Raw genomic sequence first — 27,626 nt, forward strand, 5'->3', positions numbered from 1 at the left:
CCATCACAAAGCACATTACAGCACTTAGAAACAAGACGAAACAGAACTAGTCCGTCACACAGACACATGGGTTCCTTCTCAACACACCGTGGCAGAACTGTTAACCCTCGTTATTCGAGTGTTTGAATCATATGCTGCTGATTTCCAAGACAGATTTGTATTCGCCTCCGGTCTGCGTCTTGTGTCACTTATCTGTATCATGAAGTTCTGCCTGGACTGGCACCAAGTCCAAAATAACTGCTGAGAAAGTTTTAATACTTAAAACAAAATCCTAGCAAAAGGGAGTTCCGCAACTTCAGCAGATATCCCATGACGATCTCAGAGCACCAACACCGAAGCTGGACTAGTCAATTTACCAAAAGATGGAGATAAAAGACAAAGAGAGCCTACCCTGAATATCCCAAACTGTTTTTGATTTATATTCTGAATCCCTACTTTCTCACAAAAAACATTTCCTCCTTACCCACAAGCCCCCAGTCTTTTAAACGCCCCTCCTCCCTCCCTTTATCCCTCCAATTATGATGTATTATTTGCTCAGCACCAAATTTCCTTAGATGAATACAGATGATAGATCAATACAAGATAGATAATACAAATAAACAGCAGCACCAGGAGATGAAACAGAAACTGAGAGCCAGACACAGAGGAGGGTTTCTCTTCATTCGCCTCATCTGTTTGCAGTATAATTAATTTATCACCTGTCCCAGGACCGGCGGAGGTATCAGTGGAGAGGGATAATGTATTATGTATGGACGTATCGGTGTAAGAAAATAAATATAAAAGTGTGAGCGGGAAAAAAAACAAAAATACAACACCACGCTCTTCCTTCTCAGTTTTAAACAATCTCCACTGTACAGATAAAAGGATTATTTATGCTGTCAAAGCGAGAACTGGACCTGCAGTGCTGCTCATTATCTGAATACCAGTCAACCTTTGGGGTTACAAGCAGCTTAAGTGTCTGCGGCTCGTCTGGAAGACGGAAACCAGACGGGAAGCTTCGCATCCCTCGTTCCTTTTCCAGCATGAAACTTGATCATGGACCAATTTAATTCCACATCTTTGCTTCACGTAATAAACAATACATAGTCCAAACATACCCAGAAAACTGTCCATATCTGTAGCAATTTGATTTCATTTCACGGGTTCCAAACATAAGGCCCACTGGAAAAACAACCTCCTGCCAGAAGCTCCAATCCGGTCCAACAACCCACCAAGCAAATTGTCAAAGAAAACTGAGAAAATTAGAAACATTTCCTGAGAGTAGTGGACACAACACAACACTGGGACCTGAGCTGAGATAACGGTGATGCTGCCATGAAAGCAAACTACCTCATAGCTGTCAAACCAGCCTCAGAGCCATGCTGTCATGACGAGTTTGTAAAACCATGCATAATGCAACAGCTGTAGGAGAACTTACTTGGATATTTTACTGTACTTTGCACCGGAAGGCAATTTTAAAAATGGCTTTATGTTGAAATTGTAGCGATTGTAATTGTTGGCTTTGGAAAAATAAACATTTTAATCATGTACACTCTGCACCATGACAAGGGAAAACTTAAAAATTTAAAATTAAAGGTTGTTACGGCACTATTTAACCAGATCTGATCCACTCAAGATGAAACTGGGGCTGTATGTTGCTCCTAAATCACAATGTGTGCAACACCCCTGTTCTTTAAAGAATTTACCTTTCGCAGGAACAACCCTCCTGTGGAGTAAGTCAAACATTTATGACACCATTTTATTAGAGGTGTAATTAGGTCTGGTATGACAGAATGTGGCCACACAACGGGTCTTTGTTTGCAGGCGACCTCTCAAGGGTGTACTGTGCTTCAACCATATTGAACTGGGACTGACTCATCGTATGAAGCAGCGTAGAGGATGGACAGACGGCTGCGTATTTTGGGAATCATGTCTTATCAAAATAAAAAGACATCTTCGAAAACATAGATCGTCAGTGAACCACTAATTGTCGAGTTATCACAAAAATAGTTGATTCAATGAACCGAAAGGGGAAAGAACTCCATCGTGCTTGGTTCAGTTGGTATTTTAAGCAGTAGCCTAAAATAGTGACAGGTTTCATAACGTATGCTGCAGAACAGAACTCTGTATCAGCTGATTCACTGAGGCATCGGCTGCTTTTGGGTTGGACTTTCATAACTTATGTTTGGCGGTTGTGTACATTTATTTGTGTTATTAGGTCAGGCTTTTCAGTGTCCCGAGTCAAAATGGGACAATCTATTTTTACACGAAAAGGTAGGAGGAATGGATATGTGGAATAACAAGAAAGTAAATGTAAGGTGATGGTGTAACACAGCCTATTTATCCATCCATCTTTCATTCCTGTTTACCCAACTTGAGGTGACGGGGGCTCAAGTCAAGTGTGAGCAAAAGAAGGTTACCAGTCTGTCACAGGTCAAGAGAGACAATCATACCTCGAGGCAGTGATAGGTAGAAATTAAGACTCCACATTATATTGTAATTTCTTTTTTATCGCAATAACAAAATGCTTAATGTCGTGAAAAACTGACTTAATTGCTATGAATTCATTTTCATAATTGAGAGCTCTTTATTTCATTGTTGGCTGCCACAGAGCAGAAGTCAGGAGCACAAAAAAAGCCAAAAAGACCAAAAACAAAGTGAAATCGCACAACACAGCCAACACAAGTCTTCAGCATTTTGTTTGTTTTTGCAAATCACAGTTATCAACCACATGATTGCATATTGTGGTGAGAGGAAACCAGGACATCAGAGCAGACAGACACAGACAGGACATGCAGATTCAGCAGAGAAAGACCCCAAGAACAGGCTCCGACTGGGGTTTTGTTAAACTCTGGGCTGCACAGTGGCGTAGTGGTTCACATGAGAAGAAAACAAACTGTATTCATGAAGATCTGGGTTCAGTCGATGCATCTCTGCTCTTAAAAGAAAGATTATCTTGACATCTGTTTCACACACATTCAAATACACAGAATTGTAGCCACTCAAAGTGCGGATTGGCCCTGGGATAACTCATCCAACGCCACTAACACTTACAACATCCTTAAAAAAAAAAAAAAAAAAAAAAAAGTGACATACCAGTGTGGCTGACAGCTGCTGCCTCGTAGCTCATTTACACTTTCTCATCCTCAACAATGCCTGCCAGTTTCATCAGATTTCTACCTGGAGTGTCTCAGCTGCGTGGAAATCGCAGCCGCCCGACTTCAGCTTGTGGGTTAACCCATTTCTGTCAGGGACGTGAAGGGTGCCGGTAAAAGGCCGTCAAGAGCACAAATCAGCGAGGTCGTTATTGTTGGGAAACGGTCTGAACATCTGAGCCCTCGCATTTCAGGGAAGGCCGTGTGGGGTCTTTGGGGAGTCGTGGAAAATAAAGCCCCAATTAAACAACCGAGATCATTCGTAACCTCGTGTTATCATGGGTGAGCATGTGGCGGCCGTGGCGCGGCTTATCGTGGAGGAGCATGTGTTCACCGTCCTTAATGATCAGGGGTACATTTGTCCCGTTTGCCTTCCTGCCAACTCTAAAAAGACGGTGGTCCGCAGAGGAAGAGGTCCTGGGTTCTGAGCAAATAAACAGCGCGCAACCTGCTGATTTTGCCCTCTGTTTACAGTTTATTTTCCAAGGTTCTTTAACCTCTGATAAGAAAATATGTTTTGCCACAGTTATGCTACAATTGCAAGGCCATTAGTTGAGTCTTTGAAGTATTTGGTTTAATTTAAATCCTGAAATGGAGCAAAAAAATAGAAGGTATAAGCAGAAAAATATTTGTTTTTTAAACATCAAAACTCGAAATGTATAGAGGGCATGTTTTATGCTGGGTAATGCAAAATATTGTACATTCAATACATTATACTATTATACTAGAAAGCGATCAGAGAGGACAGAAGCTGGATTGTCTGCAGCAAATCCTGAGGGTCTCAAATAGGGTTTTTTTGCTGGAGTCAGCTTCTGTGTGCAGTGCAGCTAACCAACCAAACAATCGCTGCAACAGTTTGAGGGAAGCAATGATTGGAAGAGGTCAGATTGATTGTGGCATGCTGCCTCTGTTAAACTTCGCTGCATAGCATGAGCACAGCTTAATTGAAAAGCTTGAAAATGGTAATTAGGCTTGTGACACCTCATATTACATTGTTTTTAATGGCACTGCCATTTAAGATAGTGAGATCACAACAGATTAATTTGGGGATGTCAGTGTGCATGTCGCATGGAGCTGTCAAAACAGCCCAGACTTCTCATGTTCATAAATCTACAGAAATAGCTCGACTTGAGCAGCTCTGAAAAGTAACATTTGCACAAACAGGTTCCTGATGGGGAACCGAACGAAGCTAATCTGAAATCAAACAAACTTCATTTCCTGAAAGACAGGTTTTTGTAAGAGGTCAGTAAAGATTTGTTAGGATAAGGTTCTGCGTGTTCTGAATGTGTCTGTTCTCAGCGCACAACCAGACCAAGACACGTTTTTGATTGCTGCCATAGCAAGTGTAATACTATTAACTTTAAACCTCTTTAATGAACTGAGTTTTGGCAGCGTGTCTGAATGCAGCAATAGTATCAATAAAAAGGTGAAAAATAAATAAATAAGTATATAAATATATAGAATACAAGCATGAATATGTAATATCTTCAAAATAAGTACAATTTCAATGTCGCGCTAATTTAAACTTTGTATCCTGGTGCAAAATACAGGGAAATATAGGGAGCTTTTCAACCTTTAGGAGGCTTCTTTCCATGCAATTTTGAAAGCGACAGGCTGGTATCCTGAGGAGGGCGGGGTTAGAGATAGTAAGAAAAGAGCCAAGTCATGTTGTGCTCACACAATCTAAAAATCAAAAGAACCAGTAATTAAATCAGAATAATCTCCAGATTAAATGATAATGGAAATAATCCTCACTGCTTCCAGAAAGCGTGGAATTCTTGTTTCAGTTGCTGCCTCCAAAAAAAGAACAAAATATCCTCAAGTAACAAAAGAAACTGAAGGGAGGCAGCAGGAACGCGGCTGCAGAGGGTTCCCAGGTTGTTCTGACCTCCGCAACCGACCCTCAGATCGCACGCCCTTAAGGGGAGAGATAATGAGCATCGTTCTCAGCCTGACTGAACTCCTTCGACAGAGTGCCGGCCAGGAAACGAGCTCTCCATCCTGTGAGTGCAGCGGCTCGTACAGCATCACTACAAATGCTGCCGCCGTGTTTTTGAGTGTTTTTCAACCGCATGAACTTCTCGAGTCAGAGAGGCGACGGGTTTAGGGAGTGACGAGGCCGTCCAGAGCCGGCACCACGAGAAACTCTCAGCGTGTGACGACAGCGAACCAAAGTCTAAGCGTGCTTCAAAAGAGGTGGCTGGGCAGATACAGCCTGAGGGTCTTTGATATTTCGAGTTACCTGTCAGTCTCATCCTCTTTTTGTTCTTCGCTACCAGACAGTTCCTCTTGAAAGAAGCCGACTGTGCGATCCGAAGATAATAGGGCCCTGCCGCCGCTCCACTTTGGGTTTGTGTGCGAGAATCTGAGGTGCTGTACTTTTGCTGAAACCGCAGTGACATTTTGATAACGCGGGCGAAAGGTCAATTTGAGAGCTATGACGCTGGACTGCTTGGTAAAAGGTAGCCCTGTCAGAGTTTTTCCAACTGACTCAACATACCTTGTGTTGTAGACGGAAAATGTTAAACAAGAAGTAGGTTGTTTTGTTTTTTTTTATATAAAGAAGCCCGATGCATAACAGGAAAGACAATGAGAGACAGCATCGAGGAGTCTCTGGCACAGGCACTCTCTGAGATGTCTCAGAGCCCCACGAGCTTGAGGGGATTATGTAAGTCACTCAGTATACTGGGTCACCCAGTCGTTTTTGATGTGCACTACTACTGTACCACCGCTGCACTCATTGCAGAGCTTCTGTAGATTCTGTTCCTCCCAGAGCTCTATTGTAATCTCAAAACTATGATAGGCTATTAAATATTACTAGATTCAGCTTGCCTTATTTCAATTGTGCACTGTACGGAAGTGAGGTTTTACCTGAATATAACTCTCTGAAAAACCCTCCACCACTGACTGTGTGACTAATAGTGCCTTTTGAAGAGAAAGGACATCCCAAAATAGAATTTTGTATTAACCAGAGAATTTTAATCAGCCGCACAGACACACAAACTCGATTGATGTTATCCAGAATGAAGCAGCGGAAGGCGAGACGATGAAATGCAAGAGATGGTTCGACCGCTTCATGGCACAGGGTGCACGTGTCGTCAGTGCAATATGGTTATTTTCTCTCACACTGTCGTGCGCTTTGCATTTCAGAAAAACCCACAACGTGCATGACGAATTCCCAACAACGGACAGACAGTGCCATGAGATGATCTCCTTCCAAGTCCAGCTCCAACTTCCAGGTGAAGACGCAAAACTTGCCTGTCCATAAACCAATACGGATCCGGATATGCAAATTGTGTGTTGTCCCTTTAACCCCCCCCCGCAACACAGTATTCCCCTCATCCAGTGAATGCTAACCCCTGTCGATCTATTGACAGGAACACAATAAGGAATTTATAATTTACATGTGTGGGTTGCCTTCACAAAAACAGAGCAAGCCTTGGCAAGCAGGGTTTCTGTTTTTAGCCTGCCAGTCCATTGCAAAAGCTTGCAGCAGTGGAGTGTATTGATAAAGGCAGCACTGTAGGAACAGGTAGGATGCCTGGCTGCTCCACAACACAGACTCATTGTTTCTCTGGCAGTGTCATATTACCTCCCCTGAGCATGTAAAAACCAAGTGCTTGTCCCAACCCACCGAACAGAGAGAAAACCATGTTTACCGTCTAAACAGGTAAACTCTGCTGGGTGAAAACAAGCTCTTCCCCAATATTTTTTACATTGCATGACTGTTTTTCAGTTGATTTTTTTGTTTTGTTTTATTTTTTTTGAGGGCACAAACATGGTGCAAATGTTACACGAGATGCAAAACCTTCCAGAAACAAAGCTGGCTTTGGGAAACAGCATAAAGCACACAAATGACAAAGAAAACCTAAATTAATCCGTAAAAATATGTACTACAGGTGCTGCAGAAAGTGTGTGTCTTGAAGCGTCGACTTTTTACATTAGGAGGAATAATGTTGTAGAGAGGATTTTAGACATTTCTGCACATTTAGACCACCAAAATAAGAATAATTATTTCCAACTGCATTTCAATAATGTATGCCACAAAGAGAGGAAATTGGTTTTCTACATTTCAATGTATTTTGCTTGAGGACACATATTAATGATATGAACAAAATGTTCAGACTGTGAAAAAAAAATGCATATTAGATGTTTATGTACTTGTTTGCATTATAACAGGCAGGTTTGCTTATTGATTATCTTATTTTACTGGTCTTATCAAACTGTACCACATGTAGACCCTGAACCTTTAAACCAGGAGTAACCATAAGGCTCATGAGCCAAAATCAGCTGACCAAACAATCAAACACATCACAAAAAATCTTAAGAGTTGTTATCTTTTTTTCCAAGCAAATTCCTTCGGAGTAGCAGACACAGCACAACCCTGAGATGAGATATTGGTCAAGCTGCCATGAAAGCGAGCAATCTCTCAAACTATTCTCAAGGCCATATTGTCAGGGTGAGTTTGTAAAGACATGCTCAACGCAACAGCTTCATTTCCCTGTATTTTGCACCACAACATTTAATCAAAACTTGCTTTATGTGGAGATTGTGGTCATTTCCGTCAGTAATTGCTTGGTTTCGCAACAATATAGAGGCTTTCGTCACAATATACTCGGAGCCACAAGAAAGAAAAACTTTAAAGTTCGAATTTAAAGGTTATGAGGACACTATTTCATCAGTCCAACCCACTCAAGATGAAATGAGGCTGCATGTGGCCCCTGAACTGAAATGTGTTTGACACCACTGCATGAAATTGCTCAATAGCTCCTTCTGATGAATACACCTGCCAACAAACAGTGCTGTGAAGCTCACACTTGGAAGTCACTTCAAACAGGAAGTGTGACATTTATTTCACCATACAGGCATTTTATTCTGAAGGAGATACGCAGTTTCACATTTCAAAACGTGCTACAACTAACGAAGAGAGTATTACTTTGTCATATTTATCGCTTTATAACAGATTGCATGGATTTTTGTGTTAGAATAACCTCATTTTCTAAAGTGTTCGGTCCTTTTATTTTGGCTCTGAACGGAAGTCATCCCTTGCACCTTGTTATCCATGAGCCAGGGGAGACATGGCTCAGCTGTAGCACACAAGCTGCTGCTGACCGCCGTCATGTTTGTCACCAGCTGACAACGCGACAGAGAAGCAGGCAGGCCTGAGCGCTCACTGATTAAACCGGTTAATGAATAGTAGAAGCAGGAAAAACACAGATATCTGCCCTCGGCTCTGGCCGGGCCGGGCTGCTGTGGACCAGGAAGACGCGCAAACACCCCCTTATTTTTTATTTTTATAGGATAAACAGGTCACTAGAGGTGGTTGGAGCTTGGAGCGCGTGCAGGGTGCAGCAGCGTGAAAACCAACTGGAGCAACTTTAGTTGTTCCGAGCGGCGTTTCGGCCTGTTCCCAGCAGCATCGCTGCAAACACCCACCCTCCTCCTCCTCCTCCTCCTCCCTCTTCTCCTCCTGCTGCTGCACCATTTCCGTGTTTCACTCGGGATTCTTTTCCACGGAGCTCGTGCCACGTCAATTTTTTTTTTTAATAGCGCACGGGTACAAAGATGATGCACAGCAGCACGAGGTGTCAGAAATGGCTGCGACACTGTCACGGGTTAATAAGTGAAAGGCTGCGCGGCGAGTCGAAATCAATGAGTCCGAGGCGAGACGAGACAACTTACCCAGCGCCACCTCGCAGGCTTTGCGCAGCTGTGAGTGGTGAGCCTTCTTCACCTCCTTGTCGGCCAGGATCTTCTCCAGAGCGCGCGTCAGGAACATGTTTTTCGTCTTTTTGCCCTCAAACATGTCGCACCGGAATTTTTTTTTTTTTTTTTTTTTTTTTTTAAAAGGAAGCGAGGTGTGCCTGGTCCCGGTAGCGGCGGGGGAATGGGGGGGAGAGAGAGGGGTGAGGGGGGGCTGGAGCCGCCTCGAATGGAGATGTATTCCTTCAGAAATGTCAGCCGCAGAGCCCCTCAGCACACAAACATAAATAAACACAGAAGGTGGGGTAAATCCCTCGGAACGCCGTTAACGACCTGCCTCCTGCGCCATGTTGGAGGGAGGAAACGACGTCACGTACGTTTGAGGACGGCCGCAGTGAGGCGGGGGGGGGGGGGGGGGGGGGGTAGAGGAGGAGGAGAGAGAAAGAGAGAGAGAGAGAGAGAGAGAGATCGGCTTTCTCCACCGTGCACATGAGCCTCACATAAAACCCCGGTCACATCCATGCATCCATACGCCGCCACGTAGAGCTCAACTCGTTCAGTTTGCATCAATGTTTTCCCCTCTGTGGATAAACATGACACTTCTTGGTGACACGTGTGTGCATGTGTGTGCACGCGCGTGCGAAGTACACAGGCAAACTGAACTTTTTAAAAGGAATGATTTTTTTTTTTATTTAAGTGGAAGACAAAACACTGATTTTCAATTGAAACACAGCTTTTCGCATGTCAAAAATAATATAAGGTTAATAAAACCAGATAATTTCCCCCTGAGGTAAATAAAATAAGTATTCTATAAAATTGCAAAATGTGCTAAAATAATACTGATAATAATAATGATAATAATGCTTCCCTGCTCTGTAAAGTACTTTCTGTGTTTGAACCAACCATCTCTATCCTCTTTCTCTTTAATATGTAAATTTGATATTGACACAACATGCTCAGTGTTTACCAAACCCCCCCCCCCCCCCCCCCCCCCCATTAAAATCATACAATGGACAATCAACAATCAGCTCAACAATTGTGACAGTAGCAGACATTTTATAAAGACTTAGCAGATATGTTCAATTTAAAGCGTCGGACTCACAAGATAAGAGTTACAGTCTTCTGAAAGTTAAACAGGAAACACAGACAGATCGTAACAAATGCAACATTAAAACAAGGATTTCTAATTTAGGTGTGTGCTCTGTAGATGACAAGTAAATAAAAACTGATCTAAGGCAGGCCAAAGGGGGTCAGGGAGATTATTAATTTTCCAGAGGAAATAATTGTAATAAATAAATAAATAGATAAATATAAGAGAGGAGGCCTTTTCCTTTTAAAAGTATTTTCATCTTTTGGAAGATACTGATGGTTCTTATAGGTCTACTTTTAACATATATTCATGAACAAGTCCACAGGTTTATTTTACTCATATATAAAAATCTTAAATCACACAGAAGACCTACTTCAGTGTTTGAGGCTGAGTTTAATGATGAGTTCCTGAAGCTCAGAACTCATAAAGTTACCAGACAGTAAAGTCTGATTTCCTCTGTAAACAAAATGAGGGACAATGAGATCAATGTTCAATAATAATAATAAAATATCTACTGATAAATGAGAAACTATGTAATAATCACTCATTTGAGCCAACATGGATGTAATTATGCTTGGATCGTTAATTTTATCCTCATCTTTGCGCACATAGAAACAGTCTCAGTTTTGGTAGCTAGGAAACTACTAATAAGGTCTCAATGTTTTCTGAACTGTGATGAGTTTTTTTTTAATTACAAGGAAATGTTATTACTCATGTGGATTCACAGATTCTCATGAACGAACCATTAGTCTCCACTAAGTTCTACAGGTCACTGTATTTCCTTCACCACAGGAATGACCTTGCTCAAAGGCTTCACCTGCTCTGGAAATGTTTGCACCTCCATGTTCAGAACGGCCTTTCTCAGCTACGAGCACCATTTAGTCCGGTCCCACAGCAAACACATGCAGGAAAATTTGGCAATCTGACAACACGGATTTGGCAGCTGTGGGCGGCAGAGTTCACTTTCACTTTTGCACCGTCTTCCATGTTGGCTTCACCGTTTCTGAATCCATAAATAAGAGCAGAGCTGGACTGAACTGCAGACTGGCAGCCGAAATGCAGCTTTTAACAAACTGTCATTAGCTTGAGGATCCAAACAGGCATCGACATATTGGTAAATTAAACTGTGAGCACACAGTTTTAACAAACTCCATGAAATGTCATGGTTAGGCCCCTTATTTGTGTTCTGTAAATTAGTTTAGTATTAAACAAAGACAAAGACATTCACCCTTCCTAAAAGGTGCAGATTCGTCAAGCTTATTATTCCTGTTTTATAAACTCATTTTTAATCTACTCTTGAAGTTTCCCCCTTTAATACAGATGTAAACCAAACTGATGCTATTTCATTGTATTTCTTTTTTAATTGTGAAGCAGTTTGAGCAGCATTTTATGTTTAAAAGGTACTATAGTTAGATTTTCTTTTTTACAATTATGTTTATATTACAATTAAACACATTCATATACATTTTATCTTAAGTCTAATTTGTCTTTAAGAGTTTAAGACTTTTTAAGAGGCACACTGAGCGTTGGAAGGCTATTACATACCACTCTGAAGTGAGCAAGAAAGTTAGAACTGAATGATTAATATTACTATCAGCAATAGCAGGAGATCAAAATCAATTCATTAGAAGCAATTCAACACACATGTAAACTGTTTTGGTATAAAACGCCATTTATTCCTGTCAAACATGATTCATTCATTAAAATTCCCATAATAAACGCCTGATGTGTCACAAGTAAACATTTCTGACATGGTTTATTTAATCACACCTGAGTAATGACGCAGTAGACTACAGAAGTGATGCATCTCTCCAGATTTCACTGAATGGAAACCAGAAAAAAAAAAAACAAAAAAAAAAACAGAACAAATAAAAACAACTGATAGCTTATGTACACCGAAAATTGCAGTAATAAAGGCATTAATACACTCACATTACAGCTGAAAATCTAAACTGTTGTTTTAAAAAATTGCGTAAAAAAAGATGTTTATGATAAAAAATAAGTTTGAGTGACATTAAAATGTCAGGAACCTCATCACAGAAAGTGCTGCTGTACCGTCACAAGTGCTCACATGACCGCAAATCACTGACGACTATGAGTACATGTTTCTGTTTTTTTCTTTAATATATATTTTGAAGAGTGTCAGTTATTTTATCTGAAAACACAGCATCTGCACAGGAAACCAGACACAAGAAACCTGCCAATCATCATTTCTCATCACAATAAGGTCAATGCCTTCAATTAAAAAAAAAAAAAAAAGAAGAAAAAAGGGAAGCTCATTCAAATTCAGGCTTTGATGGTCCTTTTCAGCTTCTCATTCGATAACATCTGTGAGGAATATGAAATCTGGGAGGAATATTAGGTGTAAAGGCAAGTTACTCCGAGGGTGTATTCATATATATGGAAATGTTTCCCTGTCTGTCTCACACTTCTTCAGAAGGCCCGATGCGATGGCTTTCACCGCCCTCATAGTCTCCGTGCAGGTGGGGCTGATTAGCGTTTCAGGCAGCAGGAAGCCGAAGTACCCCGTATCCCTCAGCTCGAAGGCGAAGGCGTAGGGGATCCCGTTCCTGTAGGCCCAGTCGATGGAGCTGCCCGAGCTGACGTCTGCGCCAAAAAAAAAAAAAGACACGGCGAGAACACGAGAGGGTTGGAGACGAGGCGCTGAAAATGAACCGCATTTAGATGATGCTTTTCAGAGAGACTTAACGAACCTCGCCTGCACACAGAATGGAAACAAATCGGGTCTAAACTTTGGAAGAAAGCGAGGTTACTCACACAGGGTTGTGGAGGCCGGTCCGTATCGGTATCTCACTCCGTATGCAGAATACAAGGCCGTGACTGCGTTATGAGCTGCCAGCTCCTGAAGAGTGAACGACAGAGAGATCAGTGACAAGCTGCATGTTCTGGATTGAATTCAGCCTGTTTTGCTTGCTTTTCATTGTATTCCCTCACGATTTCTGGTTTCCTGCTGATTTTTGCTTCCCAGTTATGTTTTATATTGTGGCTTCGGTTTCATGATTGGTTTATTTCAGGTTCGTTGTTATGACTGTGCATTAAAGTGTGCTTATTGTGTGGTTTTGTCTGTTCAGTGACTTTACAGAGCAAATTTTTCCATAAACTATGAATTCTACAAAAAGCAACGCATAATTTTCAGTTTATCTAATTTAAAAAATGTTGACAAGACATGATCTAAAACATTTTCCACAAAAGATAGTGTTTAAAAAAAGGAAATCAAGGGTTTGAATATTATTTTACAGTACTATGTTACATGATGTAAATTCTACTTGAGAATTTAAAAAAATACATGCTTAAAATTACTCAGAAAGTAATTAAAGTTTTGCAGAATATCAAAAAGATACAATAACGTAGATATATATATAATTTGGTAATTTCATCCCATCTTCAGTTTGGAGGGAATAAAAAGTTAAAACACACATGGAAAGAACTGAATATATCTGTTACTGGTTGAGCATCAAGCAGGACGTCTTACCACACAGTCGAAGTTGGGGATCGTGGCGTACTTGTAGGAGTACGGGTAGAGCAGCATCTGAGCGTAGGCGTGGATGGAGATGTAAGCTTTGATCCGCTTCTTGTGTTTGCGCAGGAACTTCGCCACGGCCTTGACCTCAGGTTCAGATTCGGGGAAGGGGCCGCAGTACGTGTCGTCACAGGGATGAGACGAGGCGCCCTCCTCTAGGGGAAGAGAGAGAGAGAGCGAGAGAGAGAGAAAAAACATGATTTATGTGTCTTCAGTGGCGAACACAGCATGAACATGCACTACATTCCTCTCAGCTTCCACCTGTCGATGATTAGAAAAAGACGGTATCAGCACGGAAAGCCAGAAACCTTATCGAGCCACAGGCTCCAGAATTATTTGCAGTCCAGTCTTATCAGACTCACCACACCATTTCACTTTCCAGTTTCTGTTGGCGTCCACTCCCCTGCAGTGGAACTTGTGATTTTTGGACCGCGTCTTCCTCCAGAAACGATCCTGCGGCAGGAAACACAAAGACATCGCAGCTGAATATTCACGGCCCATCAAACTCAACCTAATAATTCTCCCGTCTTATTAAACCGTGATCCGTTTACTGCTGGCTGAAAAAACAAAAAAGTGAATGAGGCCGTTTTTCACAAGAATTATCTTTCTTGAAGTTCATGTGCATCAAAGAAAGAAAGGAATACAATAAAAAAAAAAGCTAGTTATGGCCATGAATTGAAAAAAAACCCCCAGAAAAACAGTTTTATTATGACATTGAATGTTAAAATGAAATAAATTAAAGTAAAATAGAACAAACCGTGGTCCAGCTGAATCGGTAACCGTCCACGTTGAAGACAGGCATGACGTAGAAGTTGAGCTGATTGAGGAGTCGCGTCATGACGGAGTCGTACTGGTAGGAGCCGATGGCCTGGAACAACAGCCCTCTGTCAATAATCTAACGCAATAGAAACAATCCTGAGGATGTGTTTATGCGCAATGATTTCAAGGAGGCTCTTTAATTCATTTCTTTGAAAGCAGATCTCCAGCAGGTTAATAGGGATTGCAGAGGAGATGTAGTCACAGGACTAATACTGTGTGAACCTGCTCTTCACCCAGACTGAGGAGGCCAAGGTTAATGTGCTTAGACCTTAAACAAATAGAGCACCCTGACCTCCAGTGGCCTTCCTCTGTTACTACATCTCTGAATATTCAAACTGCTGTGGCTGAACTTCCTGTCACACTGAAGCGTTTTTAATATCAGGCTGTTTCTGATCTCTTGCTGTTGTTTATCTTCTCACTCCACGCTTCGCTCACTTCCTGCCCGCAATTTTGTGCTTCTTTGATGAATCCTGCCAGTGTTTCCTGGGAAACACTTTCAAAATGTCAAATTTTAAAGGAACATCTGTTGCACCGCGCTTCTTAAAATCTCATAAAACAGGAACTCATTAACAATGGTTTAATGGTCTAATTTCAGATTTAAACCTTCCTTTATCATTGAAAAATCGTTGTGATTAGCCGGGTTTAAAAATCCAGCTCATCTGTGCTGTGGAAAAAACAAACAAACTATTAAATGTTTCAGCAGTTTAAGCCTGGATCTGTCATCGCCTCAGAGCTCAGAAGCCGAGACTTGAAAGGTGTGATGGAGCACGCACAAACGTCTGGGTTATTTCCAACATCTTAACCATGAAACATATTTTGGATTATTTGCATAAATGTGTGTAAAAAGTGAACAGATGTTGGTGTTTTGCTAAAAAAAAAAAAAAATACGATCACAGATTTTCCCCAACAAAAGTGAAAAGGCAAAAAAAATTAAAAAAAAAAATCTGGGCTGTTAAAACATTTAAAAGTGTTGACAGTAAAAGGGAGACAAACCTCTTTGACAAACCACTGACAAAAGGCAGGTCCGATCCACTCCCTGGCGTGAACGCCGCAGTCGATCCACACGGCTTTCTTCTGGGGACGGCTTCTCTTTCCTAGCTGACGGGACAGAAAGGCTGTCAGCCGCAGAGGAAGGCCGGATACGGCTGCGCGCGGGCGTTTATTCCACCGCACGTGTCTCGTGCGCTCCCTCCTACCTGAAGCACATAAAGCGGACGTCCTTCATAAGACTTCCCCACGGAGAACATGTCGACCAGGTCAGGCTGCGTTCTGTTCATCTCCAACATCCAGTTCTGGATCTGAGGGCAGAAGATAACGCAAGAGAAGACATGCATGCATTTCTTTCAGAAACTTTCAAAGTTACAGCAGCAGATCGTTACCAAGTACATCGATTCATACTTCTGCAAAACATTGAGATACAAGTACACTGTGTTCTGTATTCACAATTTATTGAAAATACAGGACGTTTCTGCATCACACGTCTTGTAATACGTCTGTTTTTAATTCAGCACGTCTGATCATGCACTGTATACATACAGCAAGCACAGATCATGTCCAAACATACGCCTGCACACTCGATAAGTCATTTTTAGGCTAACTTCTTATATATGATGTGAGGGAATCAGTGAGATCTAGTGAGAAGTTGGAATCATTCTAAGGATTTTTTTACTCTGCAAATTGTGATTTCAGAAATTATTCATGAAAAAAGTCACAAAAAGGTAGCTCTGAAATAGCCTTGAAGTGTGTCTTTATGGATAGTCTTCTGCTTTTCCTCTGTTATAGTTTATTATCCTGGTTCATGTTTCCAGGTTCTTAGTCAGGTTGAAGATTCATGGCCATGACAGACGGCCATTTAAGAAGTGTTACAACTGTATTAACATTAAACTGTGCGACGAGGAATTCCTAAACAAGGTAAAACGAAAAGTTTGACTGCATGATGTTGATTTAGAGATGAAGATGACTGCAACATATCTCAAAACACAAGAACAGCAATGTGAGAAAGCATGCCATTGGCGTCTTTATAGCATAAACAAAGCTAAGAGGGAATGGAGTTTGGAAGGAGAATGAATCCAGAACGGAGTCGTTCCATCAAGAATGAAGTTGGATACATCCATGAGAGGATTTTTAAAAAAAATTCTTCAGGAGATATAACAAGAATAAATACAGTTCTGATTACGAGAAGAAACCCCTGAGTCAATATGGGCGCCATGCTGGCAGTAAACACAGGTTTCTGACCAATCACACAACATTTATTTAACGCCATGAGAGGAAAAACTTTCAGGGAAGATGATGATCAAAGCCTCTGAGGTTCAGAGCGTGGAGCTCCTGATGCTTTCTGGGGCCTGACAGATTCACCAACCCGATAAACACCACGAAGCTGTGGAGTGTGTGAAGTAGAGTCCGCGTCAAAGTGTGTGAAAACACGAGGCTGTGGGAAACAGACCTGTGGAATCAGCTAATTGGGAGTTTGGGAGAACCTCAGAGAGTTGTGCTTGTTTATGTTGTGAGTGCGATCAGATCAGGAGGAGGAGGCGGAGGAGAGACAGGTGGGCAGATGTGGGGGTGGGGTGGGGGGGTGGGTGGGCTTCACATCTACCTCTTCCAGAGAGTGGTAAACCTCGTAGTCATACTGAGACTCTGACCTCCGCCTGCGAGAGGAGCGATATCCCGTCTGCTTTTCAATTTCCTTCTGTAGATTGGAGATAAACACCCTGCGTGAAGAGCGGGAGACACACACACACACACACACACACACACACGATGCACATGATAGTGTTACATCCTCTCCGGTACATTTCAACATGTCAGTGCAGCTATTGAGGAGTGACAGGAAGATTCTAATCCAAGCACAATGATCATTTTACCATACTTATGAACCATCAATAGCAAATCACTCTTTATTGAACAAATGGAACTGAAGATGTTATTCTGTGACTTAATATGTCCTTGAATGTTGAAAATGAAGTTTTAAACCTTGATTTACTATGAATAGTTTATCTGCCATTTCAATTCAACTGACAGTAAACAGTTTAGTCTGAATAATTCGATTTATCTGCAGTGTGTTTTTCTTCATGTACGTGTTTGAGTTGATGTTGAATTAATGTTGTTTTCTTCTTGGAGTGTGGAGCCAGCCTTCCCCGGGTGACGGCTCACAGCTTCAGCAGCTGGGAACATCTGGAGGTCAGGGGGAGGCCTTTTCCTGGCATGATCTGTCTCTCTTAACTTTTTGAGATGAATGAAGCTTAAAACAGCAAATTATCCGCTGAAAACGCACATTTCACAACTGAATATAAAATACATTTTAAGGAGGGGAGTTAAGATTAAAGTAATTCAGGCCCTGTCAGGGAGTTCTCATCCTCCCACACTCTGCATGTAGTAATATAGTGATATTGCTGTAATATATGATTATGTATTTCATTGTAATCAGCTATCTTTTTGCACCTTATGAATTGCATTACACACTATTATATTCAAGTGAATACATCAACTTTACATTATATAGCATCACTTTATTGAATAATATTGCATTGCACATTATTGTATAGTCACAAGACTGCACAGTGGTGTGGTCCTCAGTTCGATTCTTATCTTGGAAGGCTTTGTGGAGTTTGCAAATTCTCCCAGTTCGGTTTATTCAAGTGTGCTTGTGTCCTATACCTGTATTCTCCTGAAAAAAACTGAAAATGATAGTAGGAATGATATTGCAGAAGCATAATGCGTCACTGTGACTCCCAGTCTGTGTTCTACCAGAATCACAGGGGGGTCCAAGGCTGTGCCTGCTCTAAAGTCAGAAAGATTAAATTTGCACGTCGGAGAAAATCGCGATATATTCTAGAATCCAGAGGAAATCTGAGAAACTGCCTTTTATTTTGCAGACTCCTGAATGCACATGTCGGCGTTATACTTATATTTGACACAGTTTTGACAAAGCTACAGTTGTGACATGTTAGTAATCCTGGATATTTCCTCCTACAAGTACTACTTAGTGTAGCAACACAACATGTAATTTGTTCAATTACTGTTCACAGGATGCTACAGACTAAAGCGCAGCTGTATTATTACTGTATACACTACCGCGGGAAATCAGACACCAGCTACACCACCGTCCTTACTCCACATCTTTCCCAGTATCCGCTCCATCTTTTCCATATATCAGTTCTCCACATGTTTAACTGCACAAGCGTTAGCGTTTATGGTCCTGCTAGAATAAAACCGAGACGTAACCGTAATTACAGCCTTCATTGTGCTACGACAGGCTCCTCTCTCGTCTCATCTTCTTTACTTTCTACCGTAAAGTAAAACAGATTGAGTGATCATTGTTTGAAGCAGCTGTAACGGCAGGCAGAGTAAGACATTCATCATCACCGTGAGGCTCCTTTATGTGCCATTGTTATCCACATCCTCTTCAGTGACACTAAAAAGCTGGATTATCTCTCTGTGACTAAAATGAGATTTTTTTTTTTGACACATCTCTCTGTCAAAACCTCAACCGCTCAACCAAAGACTGTCCCCTGCAGAGTGAAACATTTTCGACAAAAAAAACAACCTCAATCAGGCAACGGAGAGTAGAAAAAAAAAAAAAAAACCTTCATCCTCAGAACTACATTTTCTCCCTGAGGACCGAGATGACAATGGAATTCTTTCTAGCCCTGGCTGTGGCTGCTCTGATAAAACGCCATCATTTCAGCGTTAATTTTGAAGAGGGATGGTGCTGGGAGATGAAAGACTTGCTGTTTGGACCAGATTGAGAGCGAGTGTATGTGTGTGTGTGTGTGTGTGTGTGTGTGTGTGTGTGTGTGTGTGTGTGTGTGAATGTATCCCAGCTTTGAGCAAGTGTGAAGGCTTTTGCATGCAAACTATGGCCGACTCCACATGTGCAAATCACATACGCTATCAGGGACAGACTGTCAGCCCACAGATGTGTCAGAGTGTAAAAACTCTGCTAACATGCATTGGAGTAAATACCAGAATGCATGTGAGCTGTGAGTGTTCATACTTACCGATAATCAATGCTCTCCTGCTTCAGGCGCACGTGTAAACCTTGAGTGTCGCTGCGTTTGACGTGAACGTCCACAGTGGCGTTTCGATGGATGAGAGAAGCACCGTTCGGCTGCCAGAAGTCGACCTGAAAAACCGAGACAATCAAAGGTGACAGTTGACACAAGGCACATCAAACGTGACTTATAAAGCCATACAGACACATTTACATTTTAAATAAAGGTGCGTCGTGCTGTTTGTCGATGGTTCTCTCACATTAGATGACTTATTGTAGTATTGCGCTGTAATGCATCACAACATATCAAATCGCATTGTCTGTAATGAACTGTACATCTTACCAGTTCTCACTCTTGCCTCACAGAGACAATATTCCTGGTTGAAGTCAAGACTTTAGCCTTTTCTATGAAGTATGAGTTTTATTGTAATACTTTCTCTCAATTTCCTAAAAAACATGCAGTGACAATTAATTGGACTGACTGATGGACTGACTACCTGTCCAGACTGTTCCCTGTATTATATCATACCACACTGTGTTGTACATTTTGTTAAGTGAATCGTTCTTTCCAGGACTTATCACTATTCCTCTAATGACAAATGGTAACTGATGTTTGTGGCCCTGCTGTAATCTGCATGGAGACGGTCTCACAGGGTGGATTTCTAGTTCCCACACTGTAGCAGAGCTCACGTTTCCTCCTCGCTGGTTCACCATGAGCAAAAAGAGGCGCCTTGAGTATTTCTGTTATGGTCAGAAACACTGACTTTCTTAACGCCTTGGGATTAATGTTGGGGAACTCTAAGAAATGCCTTATCAAGAGAAGCGTTGGTGCAACGTTTGGTGATAATGACAGAGTTGTCTTGGCGAGACCCGCAGAGTTCCACATTCCTCTGGTCTCCTACCTGAAGGATGAGGTCAGTCTGGGGAATGTTAATCACTCCGCAGCTTTAATGGAGCAAATCACACAGAGACGGATCCCATTAACCGCCTCAGATAAATGCTTCTCCCTCAGGTTTCTTTTCCGTTGTGTGACCCTCATCCCCCCCCTTTATTGATGATGACAAATATCTTATATCTCAGCGCCGGTTATCAGGCTGCGATAACCGAGGCAGCTAGTTCCAGTTTAAACAGAAAAACACGACTCCAAACCAACACAGTCTGGCAACACAGAGAAACATATCCGTGACGGGAACCGAAGACAGAAGAGCAGCAGACGGAGTATTCCTTCCTTCATCGTGGAGGACAGCAGCCAATGAATGATCCCGCGATCCAGTTTCGACGTTTGCGGACATGCACGAACGTCCGCACGTGGCTTTGATTTGTCGCAGTGGAGGAAGAGCCGGGCAGGCCTGCACACACGCTTGTTAATGTGTCAATTGGTTTAATGGGTTACAGAGTGCATACCAGATTAATTTAACTCCGCTTGGTGCTAGAAGGGGTCCAAAAACCCTCAGCTGGAATGCAAACTCCCTCTCTGCTGCTGCACTTTTTACAGCATTTCCAAATGGTTAAGCACCCCAAATGCTTCAGCGCCGCTCCCCTCCCAGACAAACACAATCCCCAACACCTCTGCCTAAAAGGCACATTTTATCTCCCGAATGTTAATACGCGTCTGCGTATGCAAGGCAGCAATAAATTTAATTTGTGTTGTCTTAGTTGATGCGGTGCTGGCGCAGGCGGAGCGAGAGAGGAGAAGTTACGGTTCAATAAAAAGCCCGGCTTCCTTGGGGCAGACGAGGTGAAGCCGTATCTCAGTATTTATGTCAAGCGAATGAAAACAAGTCGGCCACGGCAAATTAAAACAGCAGGAAAGTCAAGCTATTTCTTAAACATTGGAGCCTGAGCACAGTGACTAAGCTTATTTTGCATTTTTATTGGTTTATACCCTTTTTTTCTTTTTTGTTTTATGTTGGCCAGAAATGAATGAAGTCAAACAGATTTGTTATAACTTTCACTCAAATAATGAGGAAGGATGTGGAGGGGAAGAGGTAAAATGCTCAAACTGCTTCAATAATTTCAGCGTGAGCACATCTGTTTTCTAAAACGAACCCCTCAAATATCTTAAACATTCATGTGAGGGCAGGCTGTCGCTAATTCTTGGTGTTTCAGTTCATTCCAGTGTAAAGGACACTTCACACAGAAAATAATCCCAGCAAGAAAACTTCAAAAAACATGAAATCTAATTCAACAATGCACACAGGAAGCACATCTATTTAATGCTGCATTGTTTATTGACATTTCTGGAGATCACACAAGGATGGTTGCTCCATTTGACTGGCTGAAAAGAAGATCATGAAGAGAGAGCCACTCTGAGCCCGAATGTCCAGACCAATCATTTAGTAGCAGATAGGATATGAATTTATTAGAGCTGACACTGTTCTTCCTTGGAAGGTTGGCTGCATAACAGCCTTTCCTGAACCAGATAAGAAGCCTTGTACAAACCTTACCATTCAGGCAAGTTTTTGGACCGTGGGATTTCAGACAAATGTCACTTTATCTGTTCCAAACGGGGAAATAATTAAAGATATCTCTGATTCTTTGAGCTGTAAAGACGGCGCCATTTGACCTGAAGCCAAAGGCTTTGACTCAGATAGCGGAGGCATGGCAGTGTGACTAAACACATGAAAACACACGTCCACAGCTGTCCAAACAGCAGCACAATGTCCGCTCACCTCCCGTAACATCGAGCCCGGGCCGAGGCTCTGGGCTGGCATCGCTCATTAGAAAACATCAACATTTATCTGATCCTCTTAAGTCTCTTCTGTCCTTTTAATGCTTAGAGTTGCGCTGATTTGTTGTGCCTGGATCACTTGACCTGAAGCTGAGCCGATGAGCTTCATCCACTGAGAGAACGACCCAAAAACCACTGACCACACTGGATGCAGCTCGGAGTGGAAAGTAACCAAGTATTTCTACCTCAGGGATCTTTAAAATGTCCATCAATCTATCAAAAAATGAAATGAAAAGTGCAATATCTGACCGTTGATGCTGTATGATTGTGTTCTCTTCTCCCTCCTCCTATAAGTTTACACTGTGGCAATGCTCTGTGGAATATTACTTGAAAGTGAGAGCTGTAGGATCCATCCTAAGCACAAATGCCTTAATTTAATATTCGCCCACTGAGGGACAATAATACCTAAAAAGACATTTTTCCCAAATTAAATCAGCTGTTGATACTTTTCTCCGTGGATTTTCGCAGTATGAAATGTTTCGTTTGGGACGGTTCTTCAATTGCTTCATGTTACATATGTTTTCTGATTCAATAAATCAATTCATGCTGTCCATTAAGAAACTGCACCAACGTAAATGGAAGGCCACGGATCCTCCAGACAGTGATTGGAAATTACTTCCAAATGGGGGAAAAGAAAGCGAGGCAAAGCCTTTGTCTCCTCTGGGAGTTTCCCCTCTGATCTCAGTATGTTTAAAACAAAAGTTCGTACAGTTTGTAAATTGTAAAACATCCAAGGATTCAGCCCCATAATGAAAAAAAAAAACCAACAATCCTTTGTGTTTTCCACCATATTTCTCTGTGCGTTCCTTATTGAAACGATTAGTGAAGTGAAGCGGCGGCATCCCGGCCTCTCAGACAGGAAACTCATCCCGACTGTGACAGATGACCACACCGCGCTGCTCGCCGTCCCCGGAGCCGTGTGGCATCAGACGTCACTCTGAGTGTGACGGCGAGACGGCGAGACGGCGAGACGGCGAGCCGCTCCCCCGCTGAATCACAACACACACAGACTACACACTTTCATTACTTTTGCAGACTTTTTGCTGTTGTACGCGGAGTTCTTGCTTGTCCTCCCTGTGTGTGAGTGGCTTTCCTCGTGAAAGCGAGGTTAAATGGAGGCACTGAGTCGGGGGTGAGTCTGTTTCTGTGTTTCTGCCTGGTGACATCCTGTCCAGAGTGTATCCTGCCGTCTCCCGTAGCCAGCTGGGATCAGGTCCAGCACCTCCAATTGGATAAAGCTGGATCGAAAAGTGCAATGGATGGAGGATGAAGTGGCCAGATGGAAACCAATGACTTTCCCAAAATGCACCTAGAGGACGCTCAAAGCATGAGAACTGAGACTTTCTGCTCATAAAAAGGAGGCCGCTTAAACGTTTTTGACCTCGATACCAAACATCCTCCAATCTGAAGGAGCTCAATGAAGGAAACGGACAAAAAAAAATCATTCTCCATGACACCTTGAACGAGTTAATTTGATGTGCATTTACACTGGAACAGCAGAAACTCTTGATGAAACCACACACACATGCACGCAGAGAACCTTGATCCTCACGTTTTCTCCTCCGGCAGGTCAAAAGCATGTGCTTAGTATTACCGGTAAATTGGTGACTCTACATTTTCCGTAAATGTGAGTGTGTTTCTCAGTGTTCATCCTCTGACGGACCTGTCAGCATGACCCTGATCTAAACAAAGCTAATAGGAGATGGATGAAGGTGAAAGGCGTGTGCAGAATTTTTAGCTGGACTGTATTTTTATTTATTATGAAAGACAAAATAATCCATTTGGAAAGCGTTTAATACCTACAATACACCAAATGAGGAAATAAATGAAAAAAATAAAAAATGGAGCCAACCTTGATACGTCCCAGAATGCTCCTGAGGGCTTGGACCTCGTTCTCATTACCCGGTGTTATCCTGAAGACTTGATCTCTGCAGAAACAACACAGAGCTTCAGTGAGAGTCGGGTTACAGCCGGAGCTGAGGTGTGCCAAAGGGGCTTTTTAACCACACCAGAGTTCACTGCGACATGGCTTTCATCCATTTCTTTTTTTTTTTTTTCTCGCTGAGCGCACATCTGGGGTCACGTCACGAAACTGTCTATTGTGTCGACTGGAGGCGACGCTTCTGATCGCTGGCGAAACGGGGTGGTTCCTCTTTCTCAGGCTTTTACGTGTCAGGGTCAAACAATCAGCGCGAGACGTCATTAAAGGATTAGATTTCATCGTTTCCAGCTCTGCAGGTAGCACCTGGAGCGCCGAGCAGACGCGGGAGCAGCAGCTGGTTGACATCTTCCTGCTGCAGATCAGCGCCGGGCGTGGATGTGATGTGTTTACACAGAACTTGTATCAATTAGCGAGAGCGAATAATTACGATTGACAAATTACACATGTGACTCACTGGTGTTTCATTTTCATTCAGCGACTGCAGAGAGTGAAAAATAAGGTGTGTTTGGGCAGATCGAGGCAATGACAGATGGTTTGTTGCAGGCTTTATCTTGCCAGAAGATAGGGAATTGATGAGATCTAGAATTACTCTTTAGAGACTCATATTAAACATCTGCGATAATACTGAAAAAAAACATTACTGGCACTTTTAGAATAATATAATTAAAGCTATCTGCAGGGGGAAAAGGAGCTAATCTCTTCACATGTGCATCGATTTAATGACAGCATTATTCTTTATGTGTTTGTCTTATGGGAAATAAATCTTTAATACAGATCCTTTATAACAAAGATGATCTTTATCCTCATCATGAACTTACATCAAATTGTTTTTAAATACATCCTCCTGAACGGCTCCTTTTCTCTGCTACATTTCGCTTCTTCCAAAAGGCTTTTTTTTTTTTTTTTTTTTTTTTAACAGCCTGTCACACAGGAAGTTGGGCCCCCCTAGACAAAGGTGGCAGAAGGCCGCACTGAGGTCTGAGGAACAAAAGAGGGTTCGGGTATCCCATACGAGTGAACACTTCATTTCAGTCACCCAGTGAAAAAAATAAACATAAAAAAGCCAGCCTATTTTCACGGAGACAGATGGACTTCAAAGGAAGGGAAAGTAAGTAGTTTTAAGAGGTAGAAACATAAGTAGGACAATAAAGGAGATGAGAGAAAGTAATTACATTTAAGAGTGATTGAATAAAACAACAGAACATGTGTGCATTTTTATTTTCAACTTTAAAATCTACTCAAAATAAGTTGAAAACACTTAGAAAAGTAGCTTAAATCAATGAAAAGCAAGAAAAATATGACAAAAACTGCTTCAAAGCAAGAGTGAAACGACACAAAAGAAAAGTGCAAAGTCGTTCAAACGTGTCCAAAACTAGGAAATAGCAACCTGCTACTTTAAAACCACAGAAACCTCAGTTTAAAATTAAAACCACCTGAAAAAGGGGTCAAAATTACGAAACATGAAGGAAGCTATTTCAAAACCACCTCAACACTGGTTAGAGACTATTTAAAACTAGCATGACACAAGAGGTAATAACTGTTAAAATATGACCAAAACTGAAATAAAGTATGTCTTTAAGTACTTTAACACTAATGCAGGAAGATCCTCTCCCAATCACAAACATCTGAGGCCAGTTTGAATCACTTTAAACCAAGTTTAATCCATTAAAACCTGTCAAAACAGTTCCAGGATTTGGTTTGGAACTAATCTGAAACCGCTTTCGAACCTGCCTGGAATTAGACCCCGTTTACACGACAACGTATCCCAATGAAAACAGAAGAGTTTTCTCGTATTTTAGGGCTACGGGTTACATGAAAAGTCACTGAAAAGGCAACTTTTTGAAAACATGACCTCAAAAGAAACGACACAACTCTTCTTCTAAAATCAACCCTGTAAATAGTTTTCACCACTCCTGAACTAGTTCAAAACCAGCCAGAAACCTAATTTCAAAGCAGTCTGATAACATACGTCTGCAGGCTAATTCAGACAGAAGTTAAAGATTGCTTCTGTCCAGACATGTGGAAGCTTAAAGTAGCGGGAGCAGTTTCTAAACAAAGACCACAACAACACGGATAAATCATTTCTTCATCCATAACTGATTCTTGACGGTTGCTTTGTTTCAGTGTCGCTCTCCATCCAGATTCGACTCACTGTCTCATGTCAGGCTGACCTTTAGTTGTCTGGAGATTCTCACAGCAGCATCTCTCTCTGGGATGCAAACCATTTGTTTAAAAGTAAAAGGTGAGTACAGTGCAATCATCTTTTATTTATATCCACTGCTTGAATCTGTAAGTTTGATAAGTGAAGGCTCTGGTAATTATTTATATGCGTGTGTCTCAGAGATTTTCAGGGGGAAGACTTGTCCTATTAAAAATGTTCCTTTTAATTTCTTATTCAAAGAAAATAAACCGGGATATAAGTGCAACAGCTGTGACAGCTGCAGACTTTTTCCAAAAAAGTACAAGCAAGCAAGAGAGTTGTGAGGAACACGCAGCTCTGTGAGGTTTTATTCATCCTTCTGCACTTAGAAAAATTCTGATTTTAATAAATAATGTATAACATAAAGACTTTCTGTGGAAAACAAAAAGCACACACTGAACACAGCACTTCACTTTTTGTTTTGGAATAAACCCAAAATATATGTCATTTGAGACAGAAGAGGAGGGGATTTCCAGCAGGCATGGTCTTTCTCTACCCCATCAAAAGCTCTTTTGAAAGAAGCTATAAATATCTTTGCATGGCCCTGTCATGCCTTCTACATATTTGCCCAAATTACTACTGCATACAGTTTGCGTCCGGCATCAGACAGCCGCCGTGGAAATGTCTGTTTGCTCAATTGCTCTCAAAATTTCACAGGCAGGGTGAAATTCTGAGTGGAATTACTTTGCCTCGCATTCATTTTGAATATAAAAGCAGGACTTCGAGGAAAAGTCACTTTCTAGAGAGGCAGAGGAGGCTGAGAGTTACTGTCATCCAGCGACAGTTGGTGAAATATTGATACTGCGAAGCATCCCCCGTGTCGTCTGTGCCTGCCATGAGTAATCTGCACGCTTCTCTGCAGCAAAGCACAACAGATACAGCCTTATCCAAATGTGATCTGAAAACAAACGGGAGTCTGGCAGGACTACAGAGTAAACTGCGCGCGCTATTATGTCTCCAAGAGGAACTCTTTTCCCCCCCCAAAAAAATCAGCGAGGACTGTCAGAACAAGGAGTTTCTTGTTCATCATGAGAAAAATAAACAACACTGCAGACAATGAGTGATCTTTTCATACATCTCTCGTCTGTTCCTGTCTGCATGGGAGCCTGTATGGATAAGCGGGGGGGTCTTTACTCACCCTGCGTAGCGGTTGTTGTAGAGATACGCACTGACGGGACGCAGCGCGTTACAGCAGATTATCACACAGGTCAGCAAGACGGAGGCGTGAAGTGTCCCCTTAATGTCCATCGCAGATCAAAGAAACACAGATGCTAAAATAAAAAAAAAAAAAAAGAAAAGGAAAGTTTGCCGGTCCGGGACACCATCAGCGGATGAACAGAGTCATTCTGTCGGCGCTGCGCTTTAGGGAATGTTGCGCGTATTCTGACGAGAAAACGTGCCAAAGTTGGTCAGCTGGCACAGAAGAGATATTTACCACCACTTGAAAGCTGAGGGGGGAAATTGCAGGGTAGC

General features: G+C 42.0%; 2 protein-coding genes across 4 annotated transcripts in view; both read right to left on the reverse strand.

Annotated features, from left to right (window-relative positions):
* The window catches only part of arfgef1 (ADP-ribosylation factor guanine nucleotide-exchange factor 1 (brefeldin A-inhibited)), a 47,582-nt gene extending 38,374 nt beyond the window's left edge, over positions 1-9,208 (reverse strand). The window contains 1 exon segment of the mRNA XM_030099998.1: positions 8,817-9,208. Coding sequence (XP_029955858.1) covers positions 8,817-8,940 — 124 coding nt within the window. The 5' untranslated portion in view covers positions 8,941-9,208.
* cpa6 (carboxypeptidase A6) lies at positions 812-27,626 on the reverse strand. Of its 3 annotated transcripts, XR_003932136.1 has the most exons (13): positions 27,292-27,626; positions 23,864-23,939; positions 19,288-19,412; positions 16,884-16,998; positions 15,484-15,585; positions 15,281-15,385; positions 14,226-14,336; positions 13,831-13,921; positions 13,421-13,623; positions 12,706-12,790; positions 12,254-12,534; positions 6,205-6,206; positions 812-825 (listed from the first exon to the last, which is right to left on the reverse strand). XR_003932136.1 is itself a non-coding variant. In XM_030100002.1 (12 exons), the coding sequence occupies exons 2-12, from the start codon at positions 27,399-27,401 to the stop codon at positions 12,320-12,322; spliced, it is 1,338 nt and encodes a 445-aa protein (XP_029955862.1). In that variant the 5' UTR covers positions 27,402-27,424; positions 27,589-27,609; the 3' UTR covers positions 11,617-12,319. The 3 variants fall into 3 exon arrangements, 2 of the variants coding, with proteins under 2 accessions (XP_029955862.1, XP_029955861.1); XM_030100002.1 differs by lacking the exons at positions 812-825; positions 6,205-6,206 and having other exon boundaries at positions 11,617-12,534; positions 27,292-27,424; positions 27,589-27,609; XM_030100001.1 differs by lacking the exons at positions 812-825; positions 6,205-6,206 and having other exon boundaries at positions 11,617-12,534.

The sequence above is a fragment of the Salarias fasciatus genome, chromosome 9 (assembly GCF_902148845.1).
Source record: "Salarias fasciatus chromosome 9, fSalaFa1.1, whole genome shotgun sequence".
NCBI classification, from domain to species: Eukaryota; Metazoa; Chordata; class Actinopteri; order Blenniiformes; family Blenniidae; genus Salarias; species Salarias fasciatus.